Source organism: Vicia villosa, unplaced genomic scaffold (genome assembly GCF_029867415.1).
Source record: "Vicia villosa cultivar HV-30 ecotype Madison, WI unplaced genomic scaffold, Vvil1.0 ctg.001730F_1_1, whole genome shotgun sequence".
Lineage (NCBI taxonomy): Eukaryota > Viridiplantae > Streptophyta > Magnoliopsida > Fabales > Fabaceae > Vicia > Vicia villosa.
In genome coordinates, this window is record NW_026705711.1 from 132,843 (window position 1) to 151,981 (window position 19,139).

Consider the following 19,139-nt stretch of genomic DNA (forward strand, 5'->3'; position numbering starts at 1 on the left):
GCTTTTATTGCTCATACCTGCCCAATGGTTGTGAAAATCTGAGAATGGGAATTCAAAAGTGGATGGATCGCCGTATCATTATGTTTGAGAGGCTCCCTTCTATGGACGTGTTATGCGAAGTCTTTGCAAACGGGATAAGAATAGAGGATGTCTCAGTGATCTCCAGTTTACCATTCAAAATCTCTGCCAAGGCTCCGTTCAAAATTTCTGCTACACTCAAAGTGGCATCAGTAGTCATTGCTAGCCCAACTCCATTTCCATACTTCTCAGACAAAGCTGTCCCATGGGGTTACGACACTAATGTTTATGTTCATGGAGTTAAGCAGGGTACCTCGACTGAAGAGGCCGCAAAGTTAACTACTCCAACTGTGGATAATATTGTGGGTACCAGCAAGATCACGAGAAGTGGAAGAATCTTTTCACCAGAAATTTCTCCAAATGTTGCTGCTGGTCCAGTTCGAGTCCCAGTTCCTAATCAAGATGACAGCGCTCGAGGCAAAGAGCCACAAGTTGAACAAGTTCAAACCCCGGTGGAGATCACTGCTGAGGATCCATCAAAGCAAGAAATGGAGGAAATATTGAAAATCATCTGCAAGAGTGATTACAATATTGTTGAGCAACTAGGGCACACCGCTTCAAAAATCTCAATGCTATCTCTGCTAAAACATTCAGAAGCTCATGCCAAAGCTCTGATGAAGTTCCTGAAAGCTGCGCATGTGCCTCAAGAGATCTCAGTCGACCAATTTGAGAATTGTGTTGCCAATTTAACCGTGAACAATGGCCTCGGTTTCTCTGATGTGGATCTAACCCCTGCTGGAAAAAATCACAACAAAGCCCTACATATCTCCATTGAATGTAATGGCACCACTCTATCTCATGTGCTAGTAGATAACGGTTCTTCTTTGAACGTGTTACCGAAAACAGTACTAGAAAAGCTTGACTTCGAAGGAATTGTGTTACAACCAAGTGATGTTGTGGTAAGAGCCTTTGACGGGTCAACAAGAACGGTATACGGAAAAGTGAATCTCCCAATCAGAATGGGTTCTCAGATCTTTGATTCTATCTTTTACGTAATGGAAATTCACCCAGCCTATTCCTGGTTACTTGGACGCCCTTGGATACATGGGGCAAACGCTGTAACTTCTACCCTGCATCAGAAGTTAAAATATCCAGTAAAAGGAAAGATTGTCACAGTCTATGGCGAAGAGGAATATGTGGTTAGTCACCTAAGCAATTCCAAATATGTTGAGTTGGAGGACGAATTCATCGAAACTCCCTGCCAATCTTTTGAGGTGGTCTCTCCAGATGTCTCTACCACCAAGCATATTCCTGCTACTCCAACTACAACTATGGCTTCTCTCAAAGATGCCAAAGCTATGATTGAACAAGGTGATTGCACAGTATGGGGACAGCTTCCCGATATACCCTACAAGTCCGACAAGCTAGGCCTGGGCTATGATAGTGGAAATCAAAAGAATGATCAAAGTCCTCGTTCTGGAGGATTAATGTCACACTTCGTCAGCCAAGAAGTAAACGCCATTGAAGATGAAGGAGTGTTCTTGAACCATATCATTCAGCCATATCCAGATGAAATTCCACCCATTTCCATGGGAATGTGGGATGCTGTGGGAGAACCAAGTGGTGGGTATAATTATCAGTATACCGCACCTCAGAATTCTTATATTGCTATGGAAGACATTACCCCGACTGGATGGGGCGATCAATTTGGAAATGACAAAAGTTTCACAAGTCCCGTCGCTGAGCAATATCAAAATCCACCCAAAGAAGTATGGGATACGCTAGGAGAACCCAGTGGCAAATATGACTATATGGTGAAATATTCCGCTCCTCCGAGCTCACAAATTGCTATGAAGGACATTGTCCCAACTGGATGGGATGAACATTACGATGACAATTTCACTCTTGAAGAAGCCAGGGAAATACCAAATAACGAGGGTTGCTTTCTGTCAGAATACACTCCTCACCAGGATGCACAAGTCTCTATTCAAAACATCATCCCGACTGCATGGGACGGCCTTATCGAGCATCTTGCTCAGCCAACAGAGATATCTCAGCCTGGGCTCTCGTATCTAGCAGAGTATATCACTTATCCCGAAAGATCACCGGCTCATTTCCCCACTAATGAAATCATTGCTGTGGAAGATGAAGAAGACAACTGCAAATGGAACAGCTGGATACTCCCTGCTCACAACAATGGATTGAACAACTGGAAAGCTGAGGATGTGATCTCCTTTGACCAGGAGTAAATGCCATTTCCTGTTTTCTTTGTGTATATTGTGCAAAGATAAAAATGGTTCCTGAACTATCAAACCATGAGCTTGAAAGCCGTGTGCCTTTCCCGAAGCGCACTGGTCCTTTTATAAGGGCTTATCATATCATGATCATGTGCATGCAATAAAATCATGTGACGCTTGCATATTTAAATTTTGTGATCCTTTTTCTTTCTTTCTTTGCTTTCAAATAGCTATGTTTTTTTTTCACACACACTCACATAAATAAAATGCAGATTCACATACACTTTGGATCCAGTCAATAACGATTCTGCTATTGCCCGTCATGACTTTGAAAATCCGATCTACCAAACTGAGGACGAAAGTGAGGAAGATTGTGAAGTACCAAGAGAACTTGCAAGGCTGCTAGAACAAGAAGACAAGGCCATACAGCCTCACGAGGAGCCAATTGAGGTCATCAACTTGGGCAGCAACGAGGAAAAGAAAGAAGTCAAAATAGGGGCTGATTTAGAACACAACATCAAGCAAAGACTGATTCAAATGCTGCGAGACTACGTCGAGATATTCGCCTGGTCCTATGAAGATATGCCAGGCCTTGACACGGACATTGTAGTTCATCGCCTGCCAATCAAAGAAGGTAGCACTCCAGTCAAACAGAAACTACGAAGGAGTAGGCCTGATATGTCAAAAAAGATCAAAGACGAGGTTGAAAAACAGTTCAATGCCGGATTCCTAAAAGTTGTAAGTTATCCTCCTTGGATAGCTAACATCGTGCCTGTACCTAAAAAAGACGGGAAAGTCAGAATGTGCGTGGACTACAGAGATCTGAACCGGGAAAGCCCCAAAGATGATTTCCCTTTACCACACATCGATGTACTGGTTGACAATACCGCACAATGCAAGGTATTCTCCTTTATGGACGGATTCTCAGGGTACAATCAAATCAAGATGGCACCCGAAGACATGGAAAAAACAACCTTCACAACACCCTGGGGAACCTTTTGTTACAAAGTAATGCCCTTTGGTTTAAAGAACGCAGGAGCTACATATCAACGTGCAATGGTAGCGCTGTTTCATGATATGATTCATCAGGAGATAGAGGTGTATGTCGATGACATGATTGCAAAATCCAACACCGATGAAGAACATCTGGGTCATTTACACAAGTTGTTTGACAGACTCAAGAAATACAAGTTGCGACTGAACCCAAATAAGTGTACCTTTGGAGTAAGATCCGGCAAACTCTTAGGTTTCATCGTCAGCAGCAAAGGTATTGAGGTTGATCCCGCCAAGGTCAAAGCCATTCAAGAAATGCCTATACCTCGTACCGAGAAACAAGTCAGAGGATTCTTGGGACGTCTGAATTACATCGCCCGATTTATTGCCCACATGACTACTACTTGTGTGCCGATCTTCAAACTGTTGAAGAAAGATCAAGTGGAAAGGTGGAATGACAAATGCCAGTTAGCCTTTGACAAAATCAAAGAATATCTCCAAAAACCCCCAATCTTGTTGCCACCTGTGGAAGGAAGACCTTTGATAATGTACCTAACTGTGTTAGAAGACTCAATGGGGTGTGTACTAGGACAACATGACGAATTCGGCCGAAAGGAGCACGCAATCTACTATCTTAGCAAAAAGTTTACCGATTGTGAAACAAGATACTCACTACTCGAAAAAACTTGTTGTGCCTTAGCATGGGCGGCTCGCCGACTAAGACAGTACATGCTAAATCACACCATTTTCCTAATCTCCAAGATGGATCCTATCAAATACGTGTTCGAAAAACCTGCTCTCTCTGGAAGAATAGCAAGATGGCAAATGATCTTAACAGAATATGACATTCAATACACTTCACAAAAAGCAATCAAAGGAAGTGTGGTAGCTGATCATCTGGCTCATCAAGCAGTGGATGATTATCAAGCACTGAAGTTTGACTTCCCAGACGAAGACATTATGCTAGTCAATGACTACAAACAACCAGGACCAGAAGAAGGACCCGAGCTAGGATCCCGTTGGACTATGGTTTTTGACGGAGCTTCTAATGCACTTGGCAATGGCATCGGAGCTGTGATCATTTCCCCCGCAGGAGGTCATACACCATTCACTGCCAGATTATGCTTCAACTGCACTAACAATATAGCCGAATACGAAGCATGTATTCTGGGTCTTAAAGCTGCAATTGATCTAAAAATCAAGTTCCTGGAAGTCTACGGAGACTCGGCCTTGGTAATCTACCAAGTCAAAGGGGAATGGGACACGAAGCACCCGAATCTAATTCCTTACAAAGAATATGTGCTATGTTTGATTCCTTATTTCAAAGAAATCACTTTCGAACATATCCCACGCGAGGAAAATCAACTAGCTGATGCCTTAGCTACCATGTCGTCCATGTTCAAAGTCAGGTGGGACAACGAGGCGCCGATGATCACCATTTACAGACAAGATGAACCATCCTATTGCAATGAGATCGATACCGAAGGAACAGAAGAAAAACCATGGTTCCATGAAGTAAAAAGATATCTCGAAGCTCAGGAGTACCCTGAAGGGGCATCCATTAACGATAGAAAATTTCTAAGGAGATTTGCAGCCAAATTCTTTCTAAGTAATGGAACCCTATACAAACGCAACCATGACTCGACTTTACTTCGTTGTGTAAACAAGAAGGAAGCAGAACAGATCATGGGAGACATACACGATGGTGCCTTCGGTACTCATTCAAGTGGACATACAATGGCTAAAAAGATCCTAAGAGCAGGTTATTACTGGTCTACCATGGAAACAGACTGCCATCATCACTCCCGAACCTGTCACAAATGCTAGATATATGCTGACAAAGTACATGTACCTCCAGTTCCATTAAGCGTCCTGACGGCTCCTTGGCCTTTTGCAATGTGGGGTATTGATATGATTGGAGAAATCAAACCTACTGCCTCCAACGGACATCGCTTTATCCTGGTCGCTATTGACTACTTCACAAAGTGGGTAGAAGCAGCTTCATTTGCTTCTGTCACCAAGAATGGGTGGCCCGGTTCATCAAATACAATCTCATTTGTCGGTATGGCATCCCTGAACGGATTATCACGGACAATGGCACAAATTTAAACAACAGAATGATTACTGAACTTTGCACACAGTTCAAGATCAAGCATCATAATTCCTCTCCATATCGACCAAAGATGAACGGCGCGGTGGAAGCTGCCAACAAGAACATCAAGAAAATCATACAAAAAATGACAGTAACCTACAAAGACTGGCATGAGATGTTACATTTTGCTCTTCATGGTTATCGCACATCTGCGCGTACTTCAACAGGGACAACTCCATTCTCCTTAGTCTATGGTATGGAGGCAGTTCTTCCAATTGAAATTCAGATTCCTTCCCTAAGGATTATGAAAGAAGCCAATCTAGATGAAGACGATTGGATTCAAACACGGTTGGACCAGATAAACTTGATTGATGAGAAGAGGCTCGCAGCTATTTGTCATGGTCAGCTATACCAAAAGCGTATGATCAATGCCTTCAACAAAAAAGTCAAAAGTCAAGCATACCAAACTGGTGGCTTGGTTGTCAAATGCATCATCTTACCACAAGGTGATCCCAGAGGCAAATGGACTCCCACCTACGAGGGACCATTCATAATCAAGAAAATATTCTCCGGCGGCGCCATGTTGCTTACCACCATGGATGGCGAGGATTTCCCACACCCTGTGAATGCTGACATAGTCAAAAAATACTTCGCTTAAAAAAAAACAGCTCGCTAAGTTGAAAACGTGAAAGGGCAACTTAGGCAAAAAATGAGCATCTCGGTGGATTGAAAACCCGAAAGGGCGATCCAGGCAAAAATTAGAGACTATACAAATACTATCCCGGTAGGCTGAAAACCTGAAAAGGCAGCCTAGGCAAAAGTTAGGGAATAAAGCTTACAACTGTGTTCCGTTCAGCTGCCTACTCACCGTCAAGATTCAACACATCAAAGACACCGATCAGTCCAATCACTTTCTTCCAACAAGTGAGGGATGAGATGCTCGAAGACAGATTGGCCATAGCAGAATTGAAACTTGACTGGATTGTTTTCACATAGCTATTTATCTTTATAAATATTTTCCAAAGCTTTATGACAATTTCCTACTTCTAGGATTGTTGTCTCCCTGTGCTAATCAGCCTATCATGGCTCTTTTTCAAAAAATCAATGCAGTTTAGGCTCAAAATCACTATTTTCACTTTTTCTGTTTTGAATACGTAAACGTCCCAATGATAATTCTGAATGAACATGTGCATTTGAATATGATTGATGTTTACCAGGAAAAACAGGAATAGCATTCAGGTAATGTCCCAATTATCTGGACATCATCCCATCAGAAGAAAAATCCCCAAGAGAAACACATTTCTCAGCAAATTCCTCAATAAGATTTTCCCTCCAAAAGAAGTCTTATCCCCCAGCAGGGTTGTTCCAGATTACTATCCTCAGAAGGTGTGATCTCCACACCCGGACTTGGTCAGATAGTGCATCGGAGGATTATGCATCTTCCTCATTCCCACTTAAAAGGGCATCAAAATCAGAACTTCCAACTACCTTTCATTCCCAAGCGGTAGTCAAAGATCCTTCAACAGAGTACCATGGTTCTCAAAGAAGTTCCCCAGCCGAGGGTACTCAAACAAGACAAAAGATCATCAACAATCACAATATAGTCATATCCAGATGACTGGCGGAAATTTATTTTCCCAAATAGAAGCTTGACATCATACATCATACATCATACATCATACATCATACATCATACATCATGCATCATGCGCATATTCATACACATATTCATACACAACATAACATGCATATTTCTCCTTTAGCTCACATTACATGCATCATAAACATTGCATATCACTAACTTGATTTTTTCAGGCAGACGGATATCTTCAACAAAGATGTTCTCAATCACATGCAGTGTTCACCTGAATTCCATGAACGGTTCTCTCAGATATAATCAAGCTGAAGATTCATTCTGATCACTTATCAACTCAAAAACAAACATCGAAGATCTAAAGCTGATACCTCAGACGGTTCCAGAACGATCTAACATCGAAGATCTAAAGCTGATACCTCAGACGGTTCCAGAACGATCTAACATCGAAGATCTAAAGCTGATACCTCAGACGGTTCCAGAACGATCTAACATCGAAGATCTAAAGCTGATACCTCAGACGGTTCCAGAACGATCTAACATCGAAGATCTAAAGCTGATACCTCAGACGGTTCCACAATGATCAACTTTCAAAATCTAAAGCGGAAAAACTTTGGACAAGTTCCGTAACGATCATCCTCCTAGACTTAAAGCGGTAACCTTGGACGGTTCCGAAACAGTCAACACAAAGACTTTCAAATCCTTCATCAAGATATAATCAATGGATTCATTCTGATGAACGAACCATCAAATACAATTGGCAGGTGGCATCTGAAAGCCCATCTCAGGTAATGTTTCAATCTGCCAACAACATTTCGCAGACGACATTCAAATGCAACTTCCAACATCTCTTCTGGTCAAGGTAAGTGCAAATTTTCAGGGCATCTAAATATTCAATCATCTTCTACCTTCAGATTTCAGACAATCTCTTCAGGTTTAAGAAGATTGAATAGGGGCAACTGTTATACCCCAAAATTTGCCCGCATCTTTTTTCAAGAAAACTCCAATCTAAAAATTAAGAGTCTCATATAATCATGGATTTTTATTTCAATAAATATCCTGACATGTGAAATACTTAGTTTTTAGAATTTTTCTTATACAGTATTTTGGCTTGCAGTTGAATTTATTCTTACGCAAACGCCAAATACTGTTTATTACTTCACACATGCTATTTATTTATTTACAGATAAATAATACTGACACAATTGGTACAGAGTTAAATCTTTTGCAGGCGCAGAATCAGGAAACTCAGACTGTACTGGTAACAAGTAGATTATTATTATCTTTTGTTTCCCATTAATTTTTGTACTATATTCCATTATTTTCAAAATCTTTTCAAATCTCTTTTTCAAAAAATCAAATCCTAACATTATTCTATACATCTCTCTTTTTCCCAACACTATCATACACTTTCTTTCAAATCTTACTTCCACTCAAATTTTCCTTTTGTACGGAATCACTTCATTCCCCAACGTCTCTATCCTTCTTTCCATTCTATAAATACCTCTCATTTTTCCATAAAAATCTCACATCAAATTCTAACTCATCTCTCAAATTTCTACTTCATATCCATCCTTTCTTCTTCCCCGACAAAATGGCGAAGTGGTGGGAAACGTGTTTTCTTATGGTCATCACCATTGCTACGGTGATCATGTCTTTTTTCTGTCTACATAGCCCGGAACACTGTGGACCTGGGATGCTTGCACTCCCAATCATCTACATGTTATTATTTGTAGCATGGGTTATTAATCGTCATTCTTAAAATTTACCGTATTTCTTATTTCTTAAATGTACCGTTTATTCGTCGTACTGTTCAATATAGTATGTAATATTTGTACTATCAGTATTAAATGTTGTACTATTTGTCATAATGTTGCTTAATTATTCAGATAATATTTTGTGTGTTTTATGCCAGTCAAATATTCATTTTTCTGTGCATTAAATGATTTTCAGGGTTGTTATCGGTAATTTTGCTCGCGTACAGTAAATATTAGTTATTTATTATGTCTGTGTTTTTAACAAGTCATGTAAATAAACTTTAATTTTTCACATAAAACAAAAAACAACAAAAAGAAAATTAACTTTGACTGTTGATTTTTCACTCTAACTGCTACATTAATACCTGAACAGTCAGTTGACAGTCAAACTGCTGGCAGTACAATTCTCAGTGTTTTGTACCATCAATCAAATCAATCTTTTACAATTCAAAATTCCAAGATTTTTGTCCTAGAAGTCTTCTGAATATCACATGATTAGCAGAGGCTCAACACTGCACAAAAATCAGGTACGCTTAACTGTCTCCTACACAAACAGTCCCTGACTAGGGTTTTCTTGTTTTTACAGGAGAAACAAGTTTTTGAGACCTCAAATGGATTTCATGGACATCCATATATCTCAAAGTACCATCACACAAATTTTCAGACTTCAATTCACTCAGACGCACCGTCAGCAGCTTAAACAGACAACAGACGACCCGTTTGACCAAAAAAGTCAACAGACAGTCAAAAATGAAATTTTTTGTCAACATCCATATTTTGTCAAAAGATTCATCATTTGATCATTGGATGATCATAATTCATCAAGGAAAGATCAAAAATCAACAAAACCCTAAGATTCAAAATTAGGGTTTTCTCCTAAAAAGTCAACTGAACTTTGACTGGCCATAACTCTCTCATCCTTCATCCAAAAAATTCAAACCAAAGCTCATTTTTAAGGAAATTCAATTATCTTTCAAATTCAATTGATCCCATGGTCATTACATTCACCATTTGAAAAATATGAACAAAGACATTACAGGTCATTTTCAAAGTCAACAAAAGACACTTTTTTCAAAAGGACACACAAGGAGCATCAAAAATCATTTTGACATGAGACCAAAGACATTGGTTAGAGGACTCTTTTAGGTTTCCAAAAAGTGCAAGATCTCCTTCATATGACAAAAATTAAGGGATTTACACCTTGTTGAAGTTGGCTAAATTTTGGGAAAATGCATAAAACCAACATTGCTCAAAAATGTATTTTTTCCAAATGGGGCCAAGTTTTCATGGTTCAAACATGTTTGCCATGATATTATGGGCCTCCCACGACCAAGACAAAGCCCACACCATTTTTATCCATTTTTGGCTTAATTTTATCTTATTTTAAGATTAAATGAAAAAAGAAAATGGAAGGATAATGGATAGCTTAGTTTCTAAGCATGAGTCATCCAAGAATCTTCAATTTTCTGCAGAAGATTGAGGTACAAGGCAAGAGCATTGAAGAGAAGCAAGACTTGGTCAACAATTCAAAGGTTTTAATATAAAAAAATCAAGAATTCAACAAAGGCAACTAAAGGCTTCTTGGCTTCAATTCTAAGCACAACATAGCCTATATAAAGGCTATAACACTTCACAAATGAAAGAGCACGAAATTAGAGCCAAACTTCTGCTTGTAACACACTTGTAATCACTTAAATGTTTCAAAGAAACTTGAAATTCGAATTTTAAGTTTAAGTCATTTTCAATACAAACTAAGCATTCAAACACCTTCCTTAAGCATCACTGAACATATTCCAATCATTTCCAAGTCTTGAAACTCACTGAACCAAGTACTACAGGTCACGATTGGTTCGAACTAAAATCAACTTGTATCTCATAATCCACGCATGCTTAGCAAGATGTAGACATATATTTGAACTTAGTTTGATGTGTAGATCATTTCTGGAAGTTTAATTGAGTTTTGGATGCTTGCACACGAATCTACCATTTTAGGGTTTTCTAGTTCAAATTTAGGGTTTTTAGTTAGAGCCAAAATTAGAACAAATTAAGGGCATGGTTGAATTCAGTGGAACAAGACGAATTGAATGGACCTATCGCGCCTAATTTCTATGCACGTTTACCCCTGTTCGCTATTTTTGCAGATTTAGGGTTCATCAATTACAGCGCTTTTGCATAAAAGCGCTGTTAAAAGTGGTGTCTGGAGGTTGAAGACGAAGACGTGTCCTCACCCCATTGGTTCACACGCGCGCGCTTTTTTAAATTTAATTTTTCTAATCCAGTGTGCTGCAGGTGTATCACGTGTCACACGCCTTCAGGCCTTCCACCATCTGATCTCATTAATCTCCTCATCCAACGCTCTAGCCTTGCCAGTCCATGCTATAGACTCTATAACCCACCACATCTGATCACTGCTTATTTATTTTTCTATTTTATTTTAATTTTCTTGCAAAATTAATTAAAAATAGTTTCAAAAATCCAAAAAAAACCCAAAAAATATTTTTAAGTTTCTAAAATAATATTTTATTTTCTAACATAAAAATATTTTATTTTTCTTCATAATTTCAATATTTTGCATAATTAATTAGTTTATATTTATATATTTGCTTTTTAATTATTTTAACTAATCAAAAAATCATAAAAAATTTGTTCTTCATATTAAATATTGTTTATATATTATAAGCTAATTTTGTACATATTTTGAATAATTTTATCTTTAAGTTTTAATTATTTGTGTAATTATTTGCATAATTATGTGTTAATTAACTTAATAAATTTCAAATCAATTTCAAAAATTCAAAAAAAATTAGTTTTGTTTTAAAATTAATTCGCAAACATTTTGAACATATTTTGAACTTAATTTTTAGGTTTAAATTTTATTTCCACCTTTTCCTCATTTTAATTAAATTAATCATGCATTAATCATAATTAAAATAAATCATAAAAAATCCAAAAACATTTCTTTATTTTCTTGCTATTTAAATTCCTAGATAAATGTATAGGTTGTCAAATCTATGTAAATAGGCGTAGTTTACATTTCCTACAAATCGATGTAATAGCGTAGATTTACTTTCCGCATTTTACATTTCCGCATTTTAAATTCCAGCACATATAAACTGCGTGTATGTCAAAGATAAAATTGAACCGTTAGATCACTAACTCCAAAAGATAAAATATCTGAATTCAAACACAATCACACTTGCACCTCCTAAGGTAATCCCTTCTCATTCTTTTCAAAATCAAAGTCAAAATTCTACTGTTTCGAGTACAAAATCGAACCTTTTGTTTGTATCCGGTGAAAGGATAGATTTTTAAAGGAAATAGGATAAAGACCTTACAACTCAGGGTAGACCTCCTAATTTGCTTGCTCAAATCAAAACAAACAAAATTCTCATACACTGTTGTTTTTCAAAATAAAACTTTCCAAAAAGACAATACTTTGTATATATCCAAACAAGGATCATTACGAAGTTAACGTTCTTTTTTAAAAAAAAAACATCTTTGAAAGATAAAAAACACTTTGTATACATCCGCACAAGGATCATTACAAATTCAATTTACAAAGGTATTTGAAACCACATATGAGCATTTTAAAGTAATTGAAAAGTGATCGAAAACAAGTGAGCTAAGCAAACTAAAGAGCCCATGGATAACCATGGATACAAAGGGTGCTAACACCTTCCCTTTGTATAACCTACCCCCTTACCCAGAATTTCTTAAAGGTCTTTTTTCTGTTTCTTTTATAAACCTTTCCTTAATTGGATAAAATAAAAGGTCGGTGGCGACTCTCTGAATTTTCAAAAATGCGAAAGCAGAAACAATAAAAAGAGTCAGTTCACGTATCTCTCCGCGAGAGGTATGGCCGAAAACGGAGGCCCACACCAGGTCTGACATTGTGCATTCCACAATAAATGCATCATATATTTGGGATCATTACAAAGTTCTAAAACTAACCAAAAATACGCGTTTGAGAGTTGGGACAAATCCAACCAATGCGGCAAAGATACACTGGTTTTCTGAATGGATTTTACAATTTGGAGATTGTAATACGGTGGGAGAACTGACTTTTTAAATGTTTCGCAAACAAATGTTGCGGTGAGTTAGAGTCGCCACCGACTTTTATTTTATCCAATTCAGGAAAGGCTAAAAGAACAGGAAAGAACTTTTTGAAAAGACTTGGGTTCGGGGGGTAGGTTATACAAAGGGAAGGTATGAGCACCCTTTTTATCCATGGTTATCCATGGGCTCTTAATTGCTTAGCTCACTTTGATTGGTTTTGAATTGTTTGAAAGTGTGGTGTGTGTTTAGAGAAACAGTTTGTGAAAGAACTTGACTTTGTAATGATTCATCATTCGAATATATACAAAGTACTTGTCTTGAAAAGATTTTTTTGAAAAAGGAGGTGTAAAAAGCATTTGAAGTTTTTTAGTTGAGCAAGCAATTAGGAACTACCTACCCTAAGTCGGTCTTTCTTGTTCTTCTCCTTTCGTTAAGGGAAAGAGACTATCCGCACCATTAGTTAGTGGGAAGTCCTTTCATTGGACGTTAAGGGACATCGAGGGTCGTCGTATGGCCATAGAAGGCAACATGTGAGGATACCTTAGCATTTCGAAGGGACGATCATCTTTTAACCGAAGGCAACATCGAGAGACAAGATCATTTTATCATAGGAAACTCGAAGGGTCTTATGATATTTTATGATTATTTTAATTCGTAGGCAACCTTGTTAAGAGTATCCCGACACTCGAGGGACTTGACCATTTTATTCGTAAGGCAACAAGAGTGGGTTACCCTAAAGGTGAGTGTGTGCGAAGTGTGTTAGATTCAGATATATTATCTTGAATTAAGATTAGCTAGCAATTTATTTTATCTTGCCATACAATCCTATGCATACATCTAGCAGTTAATATTTACGGAAAATAAAAATGCAAAAAGTAAATCTACGCTATTACAAGGCTTCGGGATGGAGGGTTACATATCCAAAAATGGGGAGTGCGGAAGAGTAAAAGTCCTAGTTAAAACTATTACAAACCATTAGCAGTTACATAATAATAAGAATATGCGGAAAATAAAAGCCTAATTACTATTACAACCTTGAAACAATTACATAAAAATAATTAACCAAAAATAAAATCGAGAAGTCGAGAAGTAAAGGAGATGAGAGGAGAGAAGATTAAATTTAGGATTTAAAGGGAAAAAAACAGGGTTAGACAATTATTTTTTAACCTAATTATAATTATTAACTAAACTAAAAAATAATCCTAATTAACTAATTATAAATTAATTAACTAATTAAATTAATTATTATGTACAAATTATCTAATTAATTAACCTAAGGTCTATATTACAAACCCTAAAATTAAAGGTTAGTCCTAATTAAAATTAATCAAAGATTGATTTAATAAACCCTAAAACTAAATTAATTAAATTCACCTAAATAAAACCCTAATTAGTTAAAACCTAATATTAAAACAAATTACTTTTTATTTAGCCAATGGTCAAAAAATTAGGTGTTAGATTTTAATTAAATTAGTGATTAATAATAAAAGATGGTTAATTACTTAAAAAAAAAGAAAAGGAAAACAAAAAAAAAAACAAAGGAAAACCAAAAAGGCAAAGGCTGGAATCTAGATTGGGGAGGCTCTGAAGGTGGATTCGCGAGGGTGTACCGTGCGCCTGATGAGAACGCGCGCACTGGATCTGTCTGTAGGGTTATGTTAAGAAATAATTTAAAAATAACGCAAAAGAGGTAGGGATCGAACCCCTGCCCTTGCATGCCAAGCACTTAAGATTGATACGCTAACCACCAGGCCACTTTTCCTTCGCTGTCAAATAAACATCACACATGCAATATAAACAAACAAACAAAATGGAATTCAAACGAAACGCACGCGCAGCCCCTATCATCTTCTTCGTTTGAATTTTCTGAATTTTGCTACGACTCAACCTCCATTTAGCTATGATTTTTACCATAGCTAAATCCTGCAAGTTTCATACTCACCATATAAATAGAATAAATCACAAACATTAGCCCAGTTTCAATAAACCTCACCCCTGAGCACAAAAATGCAATCAATTTGGGTTAATTCGGTCTCTAACTAACATCCCCCAATTTAGAGTTTATGAACCCTAACAATGGCATATCCATGTACTTGCGACTAAACTCAAATTAAACGGTCCAGAAACTTTGCAAACATCATCACAAACATGAACATACATTCAAATCTTATTTATAATGCAAGAATGAACGAAATCGATTGTAAAGTTTGGAGGCTCAAACCGTGAACGTTTTTGGTGATTTCGAGTGCTACGATCAACGGTGGTGATGCAATTAGCTTCAGAAGAGGGCGAGGAACCTTCTTGGATACTTGTGGTGGCTTGAATTGGTCTCTAACCTTGGTTGCCAACTCCTTGTGTCCCGCATTTTTTCTTCTTGAATCGGTTCAGGAGGCTGCCAAATTTTCATCCCCTAGGCATCTGGCATTGTTATGCTTATATAATAGAAGAGTTTAGGTTAACAAATTTGCATCAAATCTCTTTGAATCATAGAATTGGAATTTGATTGAAAATTGATTTTCGATCTTTCTAAATTTGGCTCAATCTCATTCCATCTCTTTCCAATCTTGTTTATCATGAAATTTGTATCAAACATATGACGTTTGATGATTGATTCTGATTGGAAACAAAAGCCAAATCAAATCTTTTATATTTTCTTCAATTATTTGATTTAAATTGCATTTTAAATGAATAAAAATAGAATAAAAATCAAATAATCGTGGGATTGGGCTTCGACACTCTTGATAACCTTATAAGCAAGTTTGAGTCATAAAAGAAAAGGCCTATTTGCAAGAAAATCAATTTTGGACCTTATTTGCTTCATGCACTCCTTCAAAAATTGGCCAATATCATCAATGCATAACTCCTTCAATTATTGTGGTATGGAAGTGTTCTAGGACTTTTTGGAAAGTACAAGATGTCCTCTATAACCCACTTTGGAGCATTTTTTGCATTTGGATATTTTATCTTGATGATATTGGCTTTGACAAAAGACAGCTTTTTGTTGACTTTCAAAAGGACCTGTAATGTTTGAACTCATATCTTCCAAATGATGCATTTTTTGCCAAGTCATGTGAGACACAGAGTTGTAGAGAATTTAATTTCCTTCAAAATGAGCTTTGGTTGAAAATTTTCTGATGAAGCATGTGAAAGTTATGACCAGTCAAAGTTCAGTTGACTTTTAGTTAAAAAACCCTAATTTAGAAACTTTGAGTTTTGTTGATTTCTGAACTTTTCTTGATGAATCATGATCAACCCTTGATAAAATGATGAATGTCACTTCAAATGAAGGATGTTGACCAAAAATCTTGACTTTTGATTGTATGTTGACCACAATTGACTTTTAGGTCAAATTAGTCGACTGTTGATCATCTGAGCAATTGACTAGGCCATCATGTGAATCAAGGCTTGAAACTTGGTATGAAGATACTTTGAATCATATGAGATACCATGAAATCCACTTGAGGCCTTATAGGTTCAATTTTCCTTGATTACATGGCAACCCTAATTTAGGAGACCCTGGCTTAGGAGAAGGATAAATGTGATTGTTTATTGTACCACTTTGAACAATTGGAGATCTCAGTGCCTGAGCCAATTTATTTTGAAATATGGTGGAAAAATTTTGGGGTATGACAAAGATGGAAAGATATCTGAACCAAATGCTGGATATGCTGAAATTTGTATTCCACATGAGTTACTTCTAGCAAAATTTGATGACCCAATAGAGATGATTGTTAAAAGTACTTATCCTAATATTCTTGAAAATTACACAAATAGTACTTTCCTTCAAAGTAGAGCTATATTGGCATCAACCATTGAGATTGTGGATGAAATCAATGATTACATCATAAATCTTCTACCAGGTAATATCAGGTTTTACATTATTTACTCCATTTCTTTTTATGATGTCTTAATTTCATCCATTTATGCTAAATACTTAATTTCGATCTTTTAGGTGATGCAAAAGAATTTTTGAGTAGTGACTCTATTGACAGATCATAAGCTAACGACAATGATGGTTTTAAGCATTTAACTCCTGAATTCTTAAGTTGTTTGAAAACTTCTGGGTTGCCAAATTATTCATTGAAGCTAAAAATTGGGACATGTGTCATGTGGATAAGGAATTTGGATCAATGCGAAGGACTTTGTAATGGTACAAGATTGACGGTAACGAGACTAGAAAATCATGTGATTGAAGCCAAAATTATATCAGGTAAGTGATACATATCTTAGATAGTTTGATATATATATATATATATATATATATATATATATATATATATGTATGTATATATATATGTATGTATATATATATATATGTATGTATACATATATATACACACACACACAGACACACACATTAGGCGACACATCTTTAAAATGATTCCAATTGCTTGGTTTATAGTAAAAGAAGTTGAGTTATATTTTTGCGACCATATTTGAAAATTACCAATATATATTTAATAGTCAAGAGTTAAATTTTTTCTACGACATTTTTATCAGGTATCCATACTAGAAATACTATTTACATTCATAGGATGTCTCTATCTCCTTCTCAATCTCCTTGGCCCTTCAAACTTATTAGAAGACAATTCCCCATTATTATTTCATTTGCAATGACAATAAACAAATCTCAAGGTCAGTCATTATACTTTGTTGGTTTATATTTGCCAAAAGATGTTTTCAGTCATGGTCAACTTTATGTCGCAATGTTAAGAGTCAAGAGTAAGGATGGTTTGAAGATCTTAATTCATGACAAAGACAAAGTTCCATTTTCTCAAACAACTAATGTGATATTCAAATAAGTTTTTCATAATGCTGTCTAAGTTTTCATTACTATTTTGATTATTACTATTGTTGTTTTATTATGTACAACCATTGTTCCATCACTATTTCCTACAAGCTATTTCAATGTCAGTGTAATAATGTTACTTTACTATTGAAACAACAATATTTACCATGGTCCTTTTTTCCTAAACTAATCTATGCACAATGTATGAATATAATCAACTATGTCTTCATTTTTATTTATGTCATTTATTTTATACTATGACTAATGTAATTGTTTTTTTTTTTTTACATTTGCTAATAAAAATCATTTAACTTAATGGCTCATAATGGTCTTATCCGTGCGGACGCGCGGGTCTTCCACTAGTTATCTATTAATAAGAGAAAAGAGAAAAATTAAACATGGATGATATACCTCAACATAAAAAATTGGATTAATAGTAGTTTATCCCCCTGTAATATGAGCGTGTTTCGGTTTACCCCCTACTGTTGCCAAAGGCAGGTTTTGGCAACGATTTTTTGAAAAAACCGTTGCCTAAAAGTAGGGAGGGGGAAAAGCAAAATTCGCTAACATTACAGGGGGGAGAATTACTTTTAACCCTAAAAAATTTGTTGCCATGGAGAACAGAAGAATTTAGATTATCTTGGAGAAAATTGAACGATTTAGAAATATCCATGATAAAAAAATAAAGATGAAAAAGAAGAAACACATATATATTTAAGATATGACAAAATACATATTTTGTTGGCAAACTTATAGTCAAAATTTGAGATTTATAAATTTTTATTATTATTTTCTTATAAGGTAAATGCATAAGTCAAATATTATAAAGTTAGTGTATGAACGTTATAGTAACATCTACATTTAATATTTAAAATAATTAAAAAAAAGTCAATTGTTGGAGTATTTTTTTGTGTAATACTATATATTAGGTGAAAGACCTTAGATTAGATTTGAGTAAAATTATGTACCTTGAATTAGAGAAATTTAGTTATTCTCCTTTATATGAAGGATTAAAAATAAAGGGAGGGTATAGGATACTTTAACTTGATATATTTGTGTTATTAAATTTATTTATCATAAATTGAAAAACTAATTATGACATTATATATATATATATATATATATATATATATATATATATATATATATATATATATATATATATATATATATTATTGAAGTTAAAACTTAATAAAATTTACAATTTTAAAAAAAGATGTATCTCAAAACAAGTTTAAATTTACAGGTAACAAAGAATTTACGTTGTTTCTTAATTATGTTTTTACAATACTAATCCAAAACCCATATAAATATTAATAATTCTTTCATGTAAGTTATTTAGGATTCAATGTATGAATGCATTGTTCTTTAATTGTAAAATATATTTGAAAAAGTTATATTTATATTCTACAAAATACAATTCATTACTTGTGAATGTATTCTTATTTTTTACTATGTAATTCCTTAAAATAATTTAATATTTAATCTTGGTATTCAAAATATATTCTTATATGTACCATTAAGTTTCATTCTCTCTACAAAAATTTTTGAAACATGACTTTCAAAATATTTTCCATTAACAAATTCAGTTTTTATTGTTTAA

The 19,139-nt window shown here is 35.6% G+C and overlaps 1 protein-coding gene across 1 annotated transcript in view; it reads left to right on the forward strand.

The window, feature by feature from the left end:
* The window catches only part of LOC131636428 (uncharacterized), a 28,603-nt gene extending 11,857 nt beyond the window's left edge, over positions 1-16,746 (forward strand). Inside the window, exons 2-3 of the mRNA XM_058907039.1 lie at positions 16,449-16,607; positions 16,700-16,746. Coding sequence (XP_058763022.1) covers positions 16,449-16,607; positions 16,700-16,746 — 206 coding nt within the window. The remainder of the gene's footprint in view (positions 1-16,448; positions 16,608-16,699) is intronic.
* The last annotated feature ends 2,393 nt before the right edge of the window (positions 16,747-19,139 follow it).